The sequence below is a fragment of the Leopardus geoffroyi genome, chromosome C1 (genome assembly GCF_018350155.1).
Source record: "Leopardus geoffroyi isolate Oge1 chromosome C1, O.geoffroyi_Oge1_pat1.0, whole genome shotgun sequence".
Classification (NCBI taxonomy): Eukaryota; Metazoa; Chordata; class Mammalia; order Carnivora; family Felidae; genus Leopardus; species Leopardus geoffroyi.
Window position 1 is genome coordinate 170,231,592 of NC_059328.1, and position 19,739 is coordinate 170,251,330.

The 19,739-nt window shown below is 35.6% G+C and overlaps 1 protein-coding gene across 8 annotated transcripts in view; it reads right to left on the bottom strand.

Moving 5' to 3' along the window:
- The window catches only part of PDE1A (phosphodiesterase 1A), a 331,820-nt gene that overhangs the window by 58,148 nt on the left and 253,933 nt on the right, over positions 1-19,739 (bottom strand). For 7 of the 8 annotated variants that reach the window (XM_045480418.1, XM_045480417.1, XM_045480419.1 and 4 more), the window contains 4 exons: positions 17,782-17,964; positions 12,190-12,256; positions 8,775-8,891; positions 7,771-7,911 (listed from right to left, as the gene is read on the bottom strand). In XM_045480418.1, the coding sequence (XP_045336374.1) occupies positions 7,771-7,911; positions 8,775-8,891; positions 12,190-12,256; positions 17,782-17,964 (508 nt within the window). Of the gene's footprint in view, positions 1-7,770; positions 7,912-8,774; positions 8,892-12,189; positions 12,257-17,781; positions 17,965-19,489; positions 19,603-19,739 lie in introns of those variants that run through there. The other variant, XM_045480423.1, reaches the window with a different exon arrangement.

Consider the following 19,739-nt stretch of genomic DNA (forward strand, 5'->3'; position numbering starts at 1 on the left):
GGGTTTTTGAATTCAAAGGGGTTTGTTGCTAATTAAAATTAGCAATTTGGGTTCTCATGAAATCAATTATAGTTTAGTGATTTCTTTTAGTTTAGTAATTTTTAATTTAAAAAAAAATTTTTTTTAACATTTATTTATTTTTGAGACAGAGAGAGACAGAGCATGAACGGGGGAGGGTCAGAGAGAGGGAGACACAGAATCTGAAACAGGCTCCAGGCTCTGAGCTGTCAGCACAGAGCCCGATGCGGGGCTCGAACTCATGGACCGCGAGATCATGACCTGAGCCAAAGTCGGCCGCTTAACCGACTGAGCCACCCAGGCGCCCGTAATTTAGTAATTTTTAACATATAGCCCATATATCATTGAAATGTTTTTAGCTCAACTTTTGTAGAAGACTCTTCTATCAGGAAATTTCCTAAGAGTTGAAAATATTCACTTTTCTCATTAGAGAAACTGAACTTTGTTTTTATATTTAAAAATCTGGAAGCGTTTCTAAGAATTTACTAAATTTGCTCTTCATAGCACACATACTCTTGACTGTGCATATAAGTTAGTAATAAAAGAGAGAATAAATGTTTCATATAAAATCCAGACCACCTGCTTCAATATACATTGATTGTTCTGTTATCCATTGGATGGTTTAACAAATTTCTCTGCTATTATAAGCCTACTTTGGTAATTTGATAGTTTATTCATCACTGACATTTAACATAGCAGTTTTACTCCTCTATTATGGTAACCACATGTGACCACTTAAACTGAAAATAAATATAATTAAATAAAATTAAGCTCATTTTCCCAGTCACAGAAACCAAATTTTAGCTGCTTCATAGTCACATGTAGCAAGTAGTTACCAGATGGAACAGTGCAGTGTTCCTATCATCACAGACAGTTCTATTGGATAGAACCACCAGTAGGTGGTACTTGATGGCAGTAATGGAGGATCCAAATGATATGGAGCTTGCTCTTAGTAGTCTCATTCCACATACTTGAAACAATTAAATTGTACAAAGCAACAGAAAAATATAATGTAAACTACATGCACACTTGATAAAAGATCACAGTTTGAAGTACAATCAAAGAGCAGATTGAATGTCTATTTGATGGCAGTGATCTTGAAAGAAGGATGGACAAAGATTAGTACCTAAATGCAGTGTTAGGAACAGAGAGATTCTAAATAGAGCAAATGCAGAATGAGAGTGTAGAGGCTGATATGAAAGTCGAATTGCCAATTGTGTTGGAAAGTCAAGTGGAATGAGAATGGAAAGAGAGTGCAGCTTATGGGAAGAGTTGATAGACTACTTTGATTAGAGCTGATGAATTTGGATTTTGTATAAAATGCAAGAGGGAGCCATTGTAGGTCCATGACTCAGGAATGAGAGGTGACAACTGTTGAATTTCATAATTGACAAAGGCATCATCTTATTAATCTTTGCTCTCCTTCACATAACCTATCATGGTAATTGGCACATAGTAGGAACTTAATATTTGTCTGTTGACTTGAATTTCACCAGTTTTGTATTAGAAGGAGGTAGTAAGGAATAGTTGAAAGAGATTGTGGAATCAGACAATTTCTGGTTTTAAATCTTTGTCGATCATTAGGCAAACAAGTTATTTACCCTCTCAGCCAGAGCTCTCATGAAAATAGAATTAGTGATCATTCCCTGTGGAATTTTAAAAGAAGTTTTAAGTTAATGTATTCGCTGTGCTTTTTCACAAATCTTGTCATATAGTAAAATACAGAACAGATGCCATTTTCCTGAACTTATTACCTTAAATGCACTGTAGAAGGCATTGAGTCTGGGAAATAATAGTGAGCTAACATATCTTTAGTGATTGCAATTCAAGAATAAATACTCTCACAGCTGGATGACTGAAGCAGAAATGATTTTCAGAACCAAAGGGAGTTGATATAGCTAGCTATTCTGTGTTTATGGGTGCATTTAATTGTGAGTCATTAAAAGGAAGAATGGGCTGTATTATAAACTGAAGTAAGACTGAGCCTCCAATGTCCCCAGCGAGACTGTGGAATTAAACATCATGAAATGAATAGCAAGCAACTAAAGTTAAACCAGTTCTTGAGCCCCCAGAAACCCATTGTTTTATAAAAAAAATTATTCCTAGAAAAAAAGTCACCTGTTTTCTTAAGTATTTCCTATTGATTATATTTAAGATTTATATATTTAACTGTGATTTTAAAAAAGTAACATTCAATATCTATAATAACATAGAATATGAAGTTGCAATTATACAAAAATACAATTAGGGCAGCAGAGATAAATTTTAATTATAGATTATCTCATAAGTATTTAAAATTATTATCTTCCTAGCTGTCAAAATTGATTATACTTATTTCCTGTTTTTAGTGTCATTATTCTCCGCTTCCCATAAATAGTACTTCTTCCATGAATCTCTCTTATTTATTGCCACATTATAGCCCTAATAAATAATTTTAAATTATAAAATGGTTTGGAAAGAGAGAAATGCTGAACCCTCACACTCAATTTAAAAGCACATCTATTCTGCATTAGCAAAAGTAGAATTTGGGGCTGATTTTTTAGCTCCTTGGTTGTTAATTCATTTTACACTGGTGCCAAATGAGAATTCTAACTCAGAAAATGAATGCTTAAATTCATAGATTTTGTAAATGATGCATGAGGACATGCCAGAGAGAATGAGACTGAATCCTATCACTCTTCCCAACTAGCATAGCGATCCATACGTAACCTATACTCTTCTGATTCCTCACGGACAGGCATAAAGGGTAAAAATGATGAGTCATGAGCAGTGCAGACACTGTGCTTCATCTAAACTACAGTTTGCACTTTGCATAGAGGAATGCTCAGGGAGACTAACTCTAAAAATGAGAAGTCCTCAAATTACATCATAGGGAGATACTGACCGCTATCAACAGTTCGCACAATGATGACAGAAAGAAAGAAGAAACTAACATTAACTGGACATTTTAGTTATATGGTCTCTAATTTGTATAACCATCCTATTTTCCATTTATGAGGTAGTATTTTTACCTTCATCTGGCAGCAAACAAAGCTGAATCCTAAAGAATTGAATCAACCTGCCAAAGGCCACATCTCTATCAAGTGGAAGAGCAGGCATTCACCCACAAATCTGATTTCAAAGTTTCTGTTCCTTCCAGAGATCAAAATATTCCTTCCATGGATGACAACAGCATTTGTTACTTGAGGGAGGTAATATGCAGAACACATTCTTCTAAGGTTTCAAAAGCAGAATTTCTAGATAATTTAACTGGGTATATTGATGGGTAGAAGCTAATAAAGCTCTAAGACTTATGATGTAAATTTTCATACCTCAAGTTTTCAGTGTGTGTGTGTATATGTGTAAGGTTGGGAGAATTTCAGGTCAGAAAATCACATTGACCTATTAGTTCCTGGTGTGTCTAAAAGAGCATAGTTAATAACTCTTTTAGTTAAATTATTGGGTTGGGTACTTTTTCTCTATCCCTTTGAATAGGATGACATAGTTTGCTATAACTTACCCAGTATAGAAAGTGAGTGTTATAATAATATTAATACATAATACACATAAAGTAATATATAATAAAAATAAGTTAATAATTGTTATCGATGTGAGGGTGTGTGTTAATACCCATTATGTGTCAGGAACTAGGTTAGGTGCTTTACATATATGATATCATTGACTCTTCACTGGTGGTCAGTATTATTAACCACATATTAATGACAAGAAAACCAAGGTAGAGAGTGAGTGAGCTAGGGTAGTGATAGAGAGGATTTCACACCTATGTCTGATTGCCTTGAAAGCCTGTACCCTTTCCACTCTTCCAAACATTGCTGTCTGGGAAGCCGTTTGTAAAAACAGAATTCCCACACAGTTTGTAGAACACAGACAGAGTGGTACATTTTCTGTAGACTGATTGGAGAACAACTGAGTCATTCCAGAGTGTGGGGGTCTATTTCTGGGTGTGGTCAGTAGACTGCAACTGCCAAAGGAAATAGATCTCACATCATCTTTCTTTCTTCTACTCTTAATGTTAGAACACAGTGCCAGGAGCCCTTAAATACAAGTGTTCCTTTCAAGACCTCGGATGATTTGAAATTCAATGAGATATTTGAAGGTGGCTTGGTAGCACTTGGTGAAGGAATTTGCTCTTTAGCAAATGGATTGAGCTACCACACACCACTGTCACCTTGGCAAAGAACTACAAGTTAACTAAGTGATAAAGGATAGAAAGAGACAGAGGCTGTACCGACATCCAATCTCTCTGCAGTGTCTACTCCCAAGCCAAGAGTATCCCATCTGACATTAACAAACGAAAGGACACTGGCTTCATCACAATCCCCTTCAGGCACTGGTCCTTAGAACACTTTGCAGGTGACAGGCTGTGTGAGTCACCTGACAATTTGGGGCTGCCACTGGAGTGCTCCATAAATGTCACACAGATAAGACTGTCCTGAAACAGCAGGACATCAACTAAAATACTGAAGTCAGTGACTTCAGTAACTTTCCCAAAGCTATAATAAAGCTGGCAGTGAAATCTAGTTTTGGCAACACTGTCAATAAATTCGTAATTCATTTTGCCTTTCCTCTTAGCATCTATCATAAAATTTCTCATTACTCTCTGTAGTTTAAATGTATCTTCCTGATCTTGGACAACAGTTACAATCTTCCACTAGGCTGTTTTTGTAATGGCCAAACTAATGGATGATTAAAGAGCCCACTAACACATTTTTGCTGAAGGATGAATAAATCAGAAACAAGTTCCTCCAACAAAACCTGCTAAAGTAGAGTGAAGTTATGTTTATGACTGGTAAGTTACGGTCCTCTCAAAGAGTGACTATGTGATCTTCACTAATGTCAACTTCTAGGAGTCCTGCCGGGCTGGACCAGCTTTGTCCAGTATTCTGGAGAAGTTGGAATGGCTTGGTATATCCAGGAAAAAGTCCTCACAATTCCGAGGAAAAAGTTCCATTGTGGATTTGAATGTCTCTATTTACCAATAATACAGCATCCTTCATTTCTTCAAACAGAGATTTCATTTCAGAACAGAGATTCTGAGGCTAAAGTAGGAGACTTTTATTTAGCTCCCTTTACACTGATAGCGAAAATAAAATATACTTAAGCAGAAACATTTTTAAATGATGAAATTTTGGTTACCTCCCAGCATAAAATGGCATATATCTTCTCACTGCATGTCATAATTAAAGTAGATATTTTATTAGATTGAAGGCTTTACTTTTCCATTCCATTAAGTTCTGAAAAAACTGAATCACTTCAGTTTCCATTTCAGGGTACCACTTACATGTTATGTTTTTGAGTTAACTTTTTCAAAGCCACAGAACCCAGGAAAGAGGAAATGCCACACTTGAAAACCATCTGGCTATCAGATTCAAGACCAAGGCCTTAGAAAGGAAACAGTAAGCAGCTCTAACCAGGAAGGTAGTGAAGCAACTTTTTCAAGTAGAACAGCATTTGCAGCTGTCAGGAGGCAAAGAGTTCAAAAAACAGCTGTGATGATGAAGTCTTATTAGAACCAAAGGAACTTTAAAAGAATTTGCGTGTGTGTGTGTGTGTGTGTGTGTGTGTGAGTGCACATACTAGAAACAGTTATAAAGAAGGTTACATATGCTACTTTTTAAAAGCTTATAATATTTTAAAATTCTATCTTTGAATGCTTTATTTTCTACTTATTATTGTTAACTTCTACTCCATCCCTTTGCATGCCAAATCAGACTCCTAGAAAGAAGAGTGAGTAAACTTCAACCCAGGACCAAGCAGGTCCAGACATGGCTGCATTTGATCTCAGCCAATGGGCATGTTTATACCTTAAGTCTGTGATGCCCATACCTATACCTTACAACAGGAAAACCCAAGGTATGAGGTTGACAATACATGTAAGTTCAGCCTTCAATAAGGTCATGAGAAGGTCATGCTACTGTATCAGTTAAGGTTTTTGAGATTTCTGCCTCACCCAAATAGGATTTAACTCCAAAGCAGGATATATTACTTTGCAATATTGTTGTAGAATGCATATTTCTCTTGAATTGGTAGTAATATTCCAAGAAAATCCTTTATGAAAAGCCCAGCTAAGGGGTGCCTGGGTGGCTCAGTTGATTAAGCATCCAACTCTTAATCTCAGCTCAGGTCATGATCTCACGGTTTGTAAGTTCGAGCCCTGCCTCAGGCTCTGCACTGACAGTGTGGAGCTTGCTTGGGATTCTGTCTCTTTCTCTCTCTCTCTCTCTGCTCCTCCCTCCCCCTTGCTACATAAATAACTAAATAAATAAATACCTAAAAATTAAAAAAAAAAGACAGCTGAGCTCCAACCATTAGCCATTATCAACTGCCAGCCGGTGACTGAGCCACCATGGATGTCTTTCCCAGTGATGTCCTTAGATATCTTCAGCCATACTTGCTAGCTGATTGTAAGCCCATGAGAGACCACAGTGAGAACCTGCTAGTTGGGACCCTTCTAACTAGACCCTTGAGAGATATTGATAAATTGTTGTTTGAAGCCACTAAATTTTAGAGTAGTTTGTTTTAGAGCAACAGATAATTGAAACATGGTTTAGGAGTAGGATCTGAGCCCAAGGCATTTATAGATCTGTGATATTTTGGAAGAAAAGAAAGATGAAAAAGTGGAGTAGACAATTTCTTTAGTCATCATATGAGACACTATTGGATGAATCACAGCAAGTGGATGGTATATATAGTAAGCAACATACTATAGTTTCTTAGGAAAAAATAAAATTATTATTAGAATTTCCTGTATATAATAAAATATAATAATTATGTAACTGTTATAAGTTTTCAATATCTTCAGCACAACATACTGTGGCCCTAGGGACTTTGCTTGGGACCAGGTTAGGAATAGTCTCTAGTGTGGAAAGATGAGGTATTGAGGATCTTTTGGCCCCAAAGAGCGTTAGTTACATAGATCTGAGTGCCAATGACCCAAAAGAACAGGTGTGACTTCTGAAATCAAAATAGGTAGGAAATGCATATTATGGGGTTTGGTGGAACATTCTACGTACATGCGCTTTATGGCACTGCTTCAGCGTAGGCTGACACATAAGGAATCAAAAAGGTACTCACAGGGACTATATCCCTTTGAACCCATGTCAGTGTGGAATTTTTAGAAGAGTTATTCCTTCCTTTTCATTTCTGGGAGTCACCCTAAACTCTGATACATTTCAGAAATTCCAGGCAGTGCCAGAGTTCCTAACATGAACTCACTGTTGTCTCAGGATTGCACTGCTGGATTATTTATTTACTTATTCATTGATTCATTCAGATGCAAAGAAAAGGAAGGAGAATTTGGAAAAATTCACATAAATAATTTCCAAAATCCCTATTAAGATTTCATTATAATTAGCAATGCAAGTAAAAGAGAAAAATCCACTGAAGTCAGCTGGGGAGAACATGGTAATATGAGGGAAGAGAACTGTAACTAGCTTTTATCCCAAAGACTTTTTATCTAGGTCACTTTTTTTGGGTGATTCCGATGGGAAAACAATTTATAAACAAAATGTTCTAGAGTCCAAATTTTGGCAAATTTGCAGTATATTTACATTTGCCTCTGGGTATCTTTTTATCATTGAGTTAAAATATTTTTTTTGGATAATGTATATTATGAATAACTCACTAACCCTAAAAAATACAAAAGATTACTTCTTATAATACTTTTATGGGTATTAAAAGGACAATGGCAATATGGAGAAAAGGAATTTGATGTTCCAAACTAACAAACTTCAGTTAAGAAAGCTTTCTTACCATGATACCTGTATGAAGCATTATGTAATGCACAGTTTGAGTGACATCAGCTGCATGAATCAAATTGTGATAAGGATTTTTGTACTTGCTGTAACCAACTTCTAAAGCTTCTGCAAAGCAAATTAGGCAAGAAACAGGAATCTGCGAAAAGTAATAATTATGATTATATTTTGATAAAATAGTAGCACTAAGTCAACATAAGCACAACAAAGTTCGGGATAGAACACAAATGTGAGTCAGATGTGGGCAGGAGTTTTTTTGCAGTTAAATGTAGGATGTTCCGAAAAATGATTTCATTAACCTGTTAGCTTTCAATCCTAAAATTATAAACCCATGTGTTTAACTAAGAGAGATGAATTAACAATATCACCCATATTGTGGTCTTTAAATGTTTATATCTTCCAGAGTCAAGACAGAAGGCTAGTTCTTAAAAGGGTAAAATTCCCAGTTACAATTGAAGTCTGTTTTTTCTATCCGTAGTACAAAGGACTAAAATCAATGACCTCCCAGTACTCTCTAGCTCTAAAAATGCCATGATTCCATTGGAAATGCTGAAGGGTACAAGTTTCAGAGTGCTCAGAAATCTGGATCAAATCTGTTGCTTAAATGGCTCTGAATGAAGTTAATTAGAAGCCCTTTCATCTCAGTTTAAGAAAAGCTGCCAATAAAGATTCATTCTGTGTTTGTGAAACATAGAAGAGCATCTTTTTTTTTTTAAGAAAACATAGCTCACAGTCTCTACATGACTATTCTGGGAGTAATTCAGGGGGATGTTGGTATCTTGTTGGAATGATGCTACAATGGCCTCATGACATCCATGTGGATACATGTCAGTGAGTCATGGAAAATGGATATATCGTGTGGTAAACTCATCCCCTAGTTCTGTGACCTGCTAATTAGAAACATTAAAAAATGCATTGATTAATGACTCAATGTTCTGCTTTTTCATTCTTATTCAGATAACCAATTCTAAGAGCATTTCACTTTTGTCCCATGTTTCTGACCTTGAAACGATTGATAAGATCATATCTGGTAAACAGTTCATAAATCATAAACTTCAGGCTGTGCTCTCCACTTGCTTCATTTAAGGCAAATACATCAAAAGACCATTTATCAACATCCTGTAAAAAAAAAGAGGAAATACTTTAAATGGCAATATTATATAGTTCTATTTCTCTCTATGAAAAGATCAAGCATTGTAGATTCAGCAGGTTACATTTCTTTTTTTTTTTTTTAAACTTTTTTTTTTTTTATTTTGGGGACAGAGAGAGACAGAGCATGAACGGGGGAGGGGCAGAGAGAGAGGGAGACACAGAATCGGAAACAGGCTCCAGGCTCTGAGCCATCAGCCCAGAGCCCGATGCGGGGCTCGAACTCACGGACCGTGAGATCGTGACCTGGCTGAAGTCGGACGCTTAACCGACTGCGCCACCCAGGCGCCCCAGCAGGTTACATTTCGATTTAGAACATCTGACTATATTTTGCGGAGTTTGATATGACAGGTCCACTTAGCATCCATGGGTTCACAAAAGTGAGGCCATAATGTGTAATGTAGTGTTAAGATTTTCCTTAATCCTTTAATCCCAAAGTTATCAAACTTGATGTAATAAACCTGTTAACACTGTAATACTAACCTTATCCTCAATCTCTCTTCATATTCATACCATAAGTCACTTTCTCAGAGTGGGCTTCATTTTCAGGTAGAATTACGGGTTATGTGGTGATGTCAATGGGGAGATGGGGGAAAGTAGCCCCAACTTCTCTTTCCCATCCACCACCTTCTACACGGCTTGAAATTATACCCTAAGAGTTAGTACTTTGGTTTAAAGCTTTGATATTTTATGTCTTCCTTTAAGATGCAAACACCCTAGAAAGGTAGAGTATATACAACCTTGTTACTCACTGTACCCTTGACCGATTCATTTACACTTTCCTCCAAGGACAGATGAAAAGGAAAAAGAAGTGGGTCTTTTGACTGACATGAAGGAAGAGGAGAGTAATTGTAGCATTTCAGGAGATTCTTTAGGGAAGTGGTCAGGCTTATAGGCAAACACATACATACCCTTGGAAAAAAACCACTGCCAGTGGGAGAGAAAACCAAACTGTTACAGCTACCTCCTGATGTTTGCTTTGGGTAATTGCAGGATGAATACTTACAGAGGTGTTCACAAAATGGACTTGTAACAAGTGATACTAAGTCCTATATACTAAGGAGGTTTTAATGTAAATTTGGAGCTCCAATACTAAACAAATCACTGAAATTTAAAAAATTTAAAGAAATACAACAGTCAGCTCTGATTATTAGAAACTATTAGCAAAGTGTGGGTTTACATACACACAACAGGTTTACTATTGAATAGTAAGTGGGCAACCTTAAAGCTAGGTATTAATTTTGAATTTGGGCTGGCATTGTTTAGAACTTTGTTCATTTAACACATTTTTACAGAGGCCAATTATCGGTACTATAACATGATGAAACCTGAGAATCTGATAAAAAGTATTCAGTCTCTTTTAAAAATACTGCTTTTGAAAATAGTAATAACAGCTTCCAATGGTAATTTTAATCACTTGAAAACACCAATGAAATATTTTTGTTTTATTTGCTTGCATGCTTTTGTTAAATTCCTCACATTTGGCCCTGATTTGATCCCCAAACACTTGCTTTATCTGTTTGTAAATTTAGAATCGCTAAAAGTTGTCTTAGAAGGCATTTTGCCATCGTAAAGCTCAAATGAGGCCAACAAATCTTTTATCAAATTCCAAAGCTAACACAGAAGAATTAGTTCAGATTGTTAGGAAGCTGCTATTTATAGTTCCTGCTAGGGGTTTCCCACTGAGTAAAAGGTTAGTTCTCTACTTTGGGGGATTTTTATCAACAATGATAATTTACATTTATAAACTACTGCAGATGCTTGATTAAGAACAAACAAGACAAGAAGGTATCTCAGGAAATAAGAACTATTTAACAAAAATATTCTTTACTGGTGGCTATTTCCTTTTGCAACCTGTTAGTTTATATATTTTTTCTATACTGAACTTTAGAAAAATGTTTACTTTCTCTCATACTAAAACATTGTGTTGGTTTCTAAGTAAAGGTTATTAAAATAAGAAAAATAAAAATAAGTAACATTCTTGCCCACATTTGAGGAAATAAAAATCTCACAAGATCCAAGGAGTAATTAATATCCTACAGTGTGACATTTCAGTTATATACTCCTTTATTAGAGCTTTAGGAACATAAACACAGGGGCCCCTGGGTGGCTCAGTCAGTTAAGCAGCCGAGTTCAGCTCAGGTTGTGATCTCACAGTTTGTGAGTTCAAGCCCCATGTTGGGCTCTGTGCTGACAGCTCAGAGCCTGCAGCCTGCTTCAGATTCTGTGTCTCCCTCTCTCTCTGCCCCTTTCCCACTAATGCTGTCTCTCTCTCTCTCAAAAATTAATACACATTAAAAAAAAGAAACATAAACATAAAAAAGTGCCCAAGAAAAACTATCCTTTTAAGTTAATAAGATGAAAGTCTAATATGGAACAGAGAGAAAAAAAAAAAAAAAAAACAAATGCAAAGGGTACCCTTAAAAATAAATTAACAAAAGAAAACAATATAAATTGAAACTAGAAAAAGAGTTTAATAAATCACAAATAAAGCAAATCAGGATATTCTGTTGCCAGTGTCCTTTAAATTCTTGGGCGATACAGGAAAACAACCATGAAACTATTAGAGGAGACAAAGTTGAATGTCTCTACCCAAATTCAACAATAGAAAGAAATAAGAGATATTGAATAATGAGCCTACAAACTGCCTCTAGAAATAGGAACACTGCTCACATGGGCACACACAGTGGAGACAAGTGAATCCAAAACTTTTACCACTTCAGAGTTTTGACTCTAGTTATTTCTAACATATTTAATACTGCAATGGGGCCTCAACCACAGGAAAAGCAGAGATGAGAGAGACAAATTTCTTTTGTTTTCTTTCTTAATTTTATCTTTTTATATCTTCTCAGAACTAAAATTCCAAACAAATTTCTTTCATGTAAGTTTTGTCCTGAAATATTTTTTTTAATGCATGCAACTTTTCCATAGTATATACATAACAAGATATGTATATTCTGACAAGTCCTGGTGCCATCTCAAAACTGAATTCAAGATCCACCTAAATAAAGCACAAAGAAGAAAAGAAAGCACATATGTGTGTGCACACACGTGCGTATGCATTGATAGCTTGTTGGTGTCAATCAATCCTCATTTAAGTCTACAATGAGTCATGATTCAGAATACACGACATGTTGAAAATGGTTAAAATACTACTTATATACAAACATATAAGCTGCAGCAAAGGCCTATTTTCATGTTCTCCCAACCATTTTAAGATTTGAAAAATGACTATTTGAAAAAGTTAAAATAATTAAAATCATTTCACCTTTAATGTTATTATGACAGCTTCTGGATATGCCAAACCAACCATGTGATAGGACTTTCTGTACATCCTGAAAGAGAAAAATAAGTGTATATATAAAACTCATTTACTCAAAGTTTTCAGCTATTTTTTAAGAGATGAGGGAAAAGATTACTTTTGACTTTTTCAACTTTCATTTTTAGGGACAAGCTCCCTTTGTGGTAACGATGACAACTATGGTCACCATTTATTGAGCATCTACAATGTGGAATATGTTCAAATGAATTTGTGCACAACCACCCTACAAAGTCAGTATGATTGACATCTTGCCTGTAACTTCATCTTATTAAAAGAGACTGTCCTTTGTATATGCAACAAAGCATTCTGGCATGTCATCATATCAATGACAGAAGGGTATTCTTGTTTTGTGTTCATTTATGTGGCAAAATTTTCAATCTAGAAGCTGAAATGTCATTAAAATTATTGCCTTTATGTATTCCTTTCTTCTTTGTTTTTTATAAAATGTAAATTATAAATTATAAGAGACAATACATAGTATCATCAGAATTTATACAGCTTTTGTATTTTTAAGTTAATAACATTGGGGCAGACCATATTGACAAAAATTGCTTAAGTCTGTTCAAATTGTCATTTAATAAAATTTAAGAAAAATTATGCAGAAAGAACAAATTTATTTCTATTTTGATAGCATCAATAAAATGTTTTTATTAAACAGTAATTTGTTGGATTTTTTCCATCTTCTAATGGGCAACCAAAATGATATAAACCAAATATATGAAATGCCTCCACTGGTTCATGTGAGAATAGGATCAGTGTGATACCCCAATGTGTAGAAATAACAATAGGCTTCAATTCAGAACTGGGAGATACATGGTTCATCCACAAAGTCCTGGGAAGAAAGAATTTAACTATTAATCATATCCCTTTTTATATTATTAGTGCATAAGAAAGCTGCATTTATAGACTATATTGTTGTAACTTCTCTCAAAATGCCTGAATAAAATAATTATTTAATGATTATATCATTAGTTAAACAAGGGAGGTCAACATAAGAATAGTCACTTGGAAGTTTTGCAGCTTTCATAAAACGACTACAGAAGATGTTAACCTTTTTGATTCAATATACCTTCTATTAAAAATCTATAAGATGTATTACTTAATTTCTATGTAAAACCTATCTTTTCATAAAATAATAAATGCTAAAAATTCATGGTTCCCTTTTTAATCTTGACTTCTTGGAAGCTCAGAATTAAAATACTGCATTTGCATACATATCTATCCTAGGTTTTCTTGATAAAGTATTTTGCCACTTTATTACAGAGACATTATTTATTTCTATATTTCCATTTTATGTTTATTTTAAATGACTCTAAATGATTTTTGAATGTGGGTAATTGGTTATAATAAAAAAATTATCCTTATCCTCTAACTCTATTGGAAGATTTCAGAGCAGTTTATAAATAAAAATACTTATATTAATTACTCTATTGAGATAGGTGTAATTATTCTAGTCTTGCAGGGCAAGGAAACTAGCAATTACACTATAACAGACCCAGAAAATAATTATTGTCAATAATGTTTAGTTGTTTTGTGGGTTTTTTTTTTTGAGGCACCAGTCTTTTCTATTTTTCTAGTCATTATTACTAATAAATGGAGGTACAGAGGAAATAGAAGGATAACAGACTAGGAAAAGAAGGTCAATATAATAATCAGGAGTAAGAAAAATTAAGTAACTTTTAATTGGTGTGACTTCACGGCAGAGAAAGGCAGTAGGCTGTAACGAAGAGAAGACATACTTTCATTACAGACTAGCTACTCACTATCTATGTGACCTTTGGAAAGCTATTTAATGTCACTCATCTGTCAAACAAGGATAATTATAAGCTTTTTGTGAAGAGTAAATGATGTAAATGCCTAGCATAATATAATAAGTACTCAACACAAGAAAGCCATTATTAGTATTAATGTTACTGTTCTCACTATTCTGCAGCCAGTGCTGTTGGCTGCAGTTCTTAGATTCTTCAGGGCTCCCTGGGCTCTGTAGGAATTCCGGTGCTGTTTCCTTAGACCTGGAGTAGGTTGAGAAATGAGTATCAGTGCGCGTTTTCCTTACATGGAATGTAAACAAAGACAAAGCAGATTATCTTTCTGAGGAGACAGAGAAACTTTCCCATTATTCTTTTCCAATCCTATAATTTGGAGTAAAATATTAGGACAAAAAATTAGGATGTTTGGAATCAGAATCGATGTAGGGGAAACCTTAATACAGTTGCCTCACACTTGAGTAAATAGCTGATATAGTAGAAGTAGCTGAAAAAGAACAGTGAGTTTCCTAGGTTCCTTCAGGTGGTATAAGTTCAACTGGAAATACGGTGGATTATTTTTGGAAGTTTTTACTGCAATTGCAAAATATAATTCAAAACCTAAACAAAACAAAACAAAACAACACACACAAAATAAAAATGACTTTATGTCAGACACCGCGTTAGGTAAGAGACCAGTGGCAAATAAGAAAACTACATCTGCTGCTTTCACAGGGCTTACTGAGCAGTGAAGAGGGACAATAAATAAAAATATATGATTACAGGGGTGCCTGGGTGGCTCAGTCGGTTAAGCATCAGATCTTGATTGAGGCTCAGCTCATGATCTCATGGTCATGAGGTTGAGCCCCTAAGCGGGACTCAGTGTAGAACGTGTAGCCTTGCTTGGGTTTTCTTTCTCTCCCTCTCTCTCTGCCCCTCCCCCATTCATTCTTTTTCTCTCTCTCAAAATAAACTATACACACACACACACACACATATATATATATATATATATATATATATATACACACACACACACGCATATATATATATATATAAAACAACACTAAGCACTATGAGGTAAACTGCTGGTTAGGGTAGAGAAAGTGATGAACAGTGTATACAGAGTACTCAGGGAAGGCCTCTGAAAAGACAGAAAGGACCAGGAAGGGGGAAGGGTGGGGAAAATCACTTTTGGTAGAGAGAATAACAGGACAAGTGGCCCCAAGGGAAGAAAGAGTTAGGGATCTTCACGGGGTTGAAATCAGAGCAGTACAGATGCTCAGTTAAAAATAAAGGTAGCATTCAATAAGGTGAGAAGGTAAAAGGGGCCTAACCTGCAAATCCATGATACAGAAGTCACTTTTAATACTAAGTGAAATGGAAAATCAACCGATGGTTTTAAGCTTAAGAGTGACAGGGACTAATTTATATATTTAAAATTGACTTGTTTGGAGAGGGCACTTGTGGAAGAGGGAGGCCCAACTGGAAAGCTACTGTCCCATTTCTGATGGCAGGTAACAGAAATGGAGACTGGGATTGCAGGAGTAGAGATGGAAAAGCAAGTAGATTGGAGGTACTTTTGGATGAGCAAATTGCTGGGACCTGCCAAGGCACTGAGTCTTGGGAGGGGAGACTTGACAGGATGCTCAGGAAGTCTAACTTTCAAAACTGAAGACAATTATCTTTGAAAGCTGAAGAGAAGCATATGCCATTATTTCTATGAACCTACTAAAGGGGCTACAAGAGTAATAAAGAGATTTCATTTCCTTGTGTTTGTAGCATATTGATTTCTTCCAGACTGCATGCTGGTTTAGTTGTCTTAAGTACATTTTATATCTCTATAACCTACTAAGTAAAATATTTTATGTAGCATAGGGAAAAAATGAAAATGTAGGATATCAATGTATTTTGCAGAAATCTTAATCTTTTATTGGGTGGGAATAGAAATTTACCTCCACAGTTTGCCTCCTTTTTAGTTTGCCAAGTTCTACAATATTTTCTTTAAAAAGACCAAATACATATTCTTTCAGCAAATCACACATACTGTCTTTTATCTGTGATTCTTTCATTGACTTTCTGAACTCCTATTGAGATGTTAATATCGATTTGATGTTAATGAGAATCAATAACTGTCACACACTTTCCAACATTGTTTTTTTTTTTTTTAAATGGGAATAGATATTCCTTCTCTCCAGCTCTGCCTCCCTGTTGAAGACTTCTGGTCCCACCCAGCAGAGTTGGGGCCAGTTTATGCATCTTGTAAGGGGGTGTGGGTATCTCCTCACCACACTAATGGAAGATTCTGTTATAAAAGCCAATTAGATATGGTTAATAAATACTCAAAATTATTTAAATAATCACTGACTGGTTGTTATTGTATATAATATAGGCACAAGCCAAGATACTTCAAGCTTTATGTGCTGTATTTATATTTTCAAATGGCATCAAATACTTCTTGCAATGCATTCTCATTTACATTTTTAGAAATCCAAATGTGTTCCTATTGTTCCTTTAACAGAGGAAAATTAAAGTTTATAATGTTCATTCAAATTAATAAGTAGAGATGTCAAAAGATGAAAAATGATGTGGTCTCTCTTAAATTTAAGTACATTGACAAAAAATTCTCCATTTCTCAATTTTATTAGTTTCAAAAATGTTTCATCTTTTTATATATCATTTAATATAATTTAATTGTTTTTTAATCTAAGAGATTTCTAAAGACTAATTTTTTAAATTGTCAGATGTAACACGTTTATTTCAAGTCTTTAACTTTAATTCTAGAACATCTTGTTTCCTAGATAGAAAAAAAAAAGCCTGTATTCTTAAGGGCTAAATGAATATAAAATTAGGCCACATCAACATGTATTTCACAGGGCTCCTGGATGGCACCTTGTGATTAAGCCTCAAACTCTGGTTTCTGCTCAGGTCATGATCTCATGAGTTTGTGGGTTCAGCACCCCTGACCCACACACACCCCCTCCTGTTCACCCCCCCCCCCCGCCCCCAGTGGGGCACTGGGCAGCATGGAGCCTGCTTGGGATTCTCTCTCTCTCTCTCTCTCTCTCTCTCTCTCTCACACGCTCTCTTTGCTCCTCCCCTGCGCATGCTCTCTTTCTCTCCCTCAAATTAATAAACTAAAAAACAAAAAACAAAACAACAGCAACAAAACCATGTATTTCACATCAGAAACTACAGTGATTTGATTTGGTGCTTCTAGGAGCCCTCAAGTATTCCTTGCTTCAGTGACAGAAATGTTAAAAAAAATCTTCAAAAGCTCGTGGGATCTTTCCTTCCATGATGGAAAGAGGATGGTCTTTTCACTTTAATACAGAGAAAGGCCTGTTTGATTTTAGTATGTAGTACAGAACTCATTTTTCTCAAGTGTTACATTTTACAGGTAAAATTAGTTGTGTAATTATGAGTGTGTTATAACTTCTTAAACAGTTAGTTGTGTAATTATGAGTGTGTTACAGTTAGTTGTGTAATTATGAGTGTGTTATAACTTCTTAAACAGTTACTCACAAAGGTTCATTTGAGGGCACTGGTCAGTCAAGTCTTTGCTTTTAGTCTTTATGTCATTTTAAAAGAAATAAAAATAATAAACCCAGGATAAAACATTTTTGTTATAGGCAAGCTCATAATAAAGCCCTAAATTTGTTCATTCTATGTATGCTTATAATTGAAGTTTTCTTCGAGAAGCAAAATATTTGACTCACATAACTTTGATATGGTAAGTTTATCTCCTGCTTTCCAAATTTTATCATCTTGAGATACTAACAGTGTCACTTACCTTTCCACAAAAATTCCAGCTTGAACAGCATGCACGATGCTTCGAAATTTTGGCTTTTCCTCAGATTTCTTTTTCATCATCCCCATTTTCCGTGTAAAAGTAGAAGCCAACCAGTCCCGTACTTCCAATGGGACTGAATCAGTCTGAATGTCACTGAGCTCATCATCGGTATCCAGCAGTCTTCTACAAAAATGTATACCGATTAAACTTGAGGAAAAAGTGAAGAAAAACTGATAACAAAACAAACACTGCAATAGGACTTAAAATACAGCAAATCACTCTCTGACCACCCCTCAGTATGAGCTGTCTCAAAAAAGGAAAATGAGTGGATTAACATTTGGAAAGCTCTGAATTCTCAGATTGATTCTCTTCTGAAGGCAAGCACTAAGGGCGTTGAACATGTGCAGCTTCCCCAACATTGAAGTGTAGCAATACCAGTCTGAAGATATCAATTAATATACTATTCTTGTAATGAATAAAACTAAAACAGAGAAGAAGTTTCATAAACAGATGTCTGTTATTAAAGGAGGCAACTGGAGTGGAAAGAACAAAGGGGACTGGAAGTTGTAAAAGTCGCCTTGTAGTTAATAATCTTGGGTATATATGGTACTGATAGCACAAGCTATTTGAGTAAGGCCTTGGTGTTTACAAAATTCATTCACATGTGTTATTTCATTTGATCAGGATCTCTACATTTTAGGAAAATAATATATTAAGTACTCTAAAAGATATTTATTCCGATAGCAGCACCACAGTTTAAAAAGTGAAGAAAAAAAAAGAAACAAATGGATTATTTTGAAAGCTCATTTTAGGTGACAGAGCCAGTGGAAGTGGAAGAGAAACACTTCTGGCTTCTTGAGAAAAACTTCAGTATTTTGCTCTCCTGAGGGTGGGGATCGGTGGGTTTAGAATTGCTGGCTGAGGAAATCAACAAAGTGAGTGAGGAAGCGATCGGGCACTGCAATCTCTGCAGATCTCTGCAGATCGGGGTGCTCTGTCACTCTCCTGTATAAGCTCCACACAGACAACAGTGACTGGACTGATGGGTAGTAATACCTGCTCTTAAGGCTGGTCAGCTCCAATCACCCAGAACTCCCGAAAGGTCTGAACTGGCAAGATAGTGTGAAAGGCTCCCCACAAAATATAGAAACTCTACAGAGCGATTGAGCTTTGCCTCCAGAAAGAACAGAGGCCAGCTCTGTCTCATTTGACTTCATTATTTCCTTGTCAGTGCACCAATTTAATAAATCCTAGGTATTTTTAGCACATTGTAGTTTTGACTTTTGGATTCCATTCGCTTGGGTAAATCTCTTTGTACAGAGTGAAGCCTAAGAATCATAAGCTGATGGAAGGTAGCCAGAAATGACAGTGTGTGCTAAAGCCTCCAGAACAAGTCACACTAACTTGAGAGGGCAGGGACCAAGTAAAGGGCAAAAAAAATTAGAAAGGCCACCCAAAGCACCCAGTGTTACCAAAAAAGGCTCAAAAGATTATATGATGACCTCTATGTGCTGCTGTTCTCTATAAACAGAGCACAGTCATTTGCCAGTATTTATTTTTCATGGTATTAAATAAGCACAAATGCATTTATGAAATAACTTATGACAAAATATATACAACTTAATGGCTAGAGTTACAAAACCACATGTATACATATGAAGACCAAAAAAACTTACATAATTGGAACTTAATACTGATTAATACTTACATTACATCATTTTTAACTTTCTTTCGGAACTTACGTTTGAGTGATTCTGATTTACCCTTAACACACTGACACTGTAACTCAAAGCAAAATACTTTTTTTGGCATTTTGTCCATTTCAAATGGACAATTATAGCAAGATATTACACTACATGGTTTGGAAATTCAGGGCTTATGGCATTTCTATTATTTCTTATCCAGTGATCAAATAAAGCTACAGAAATGGGCAGGTGGATTTGAGAATCATTGTGGTG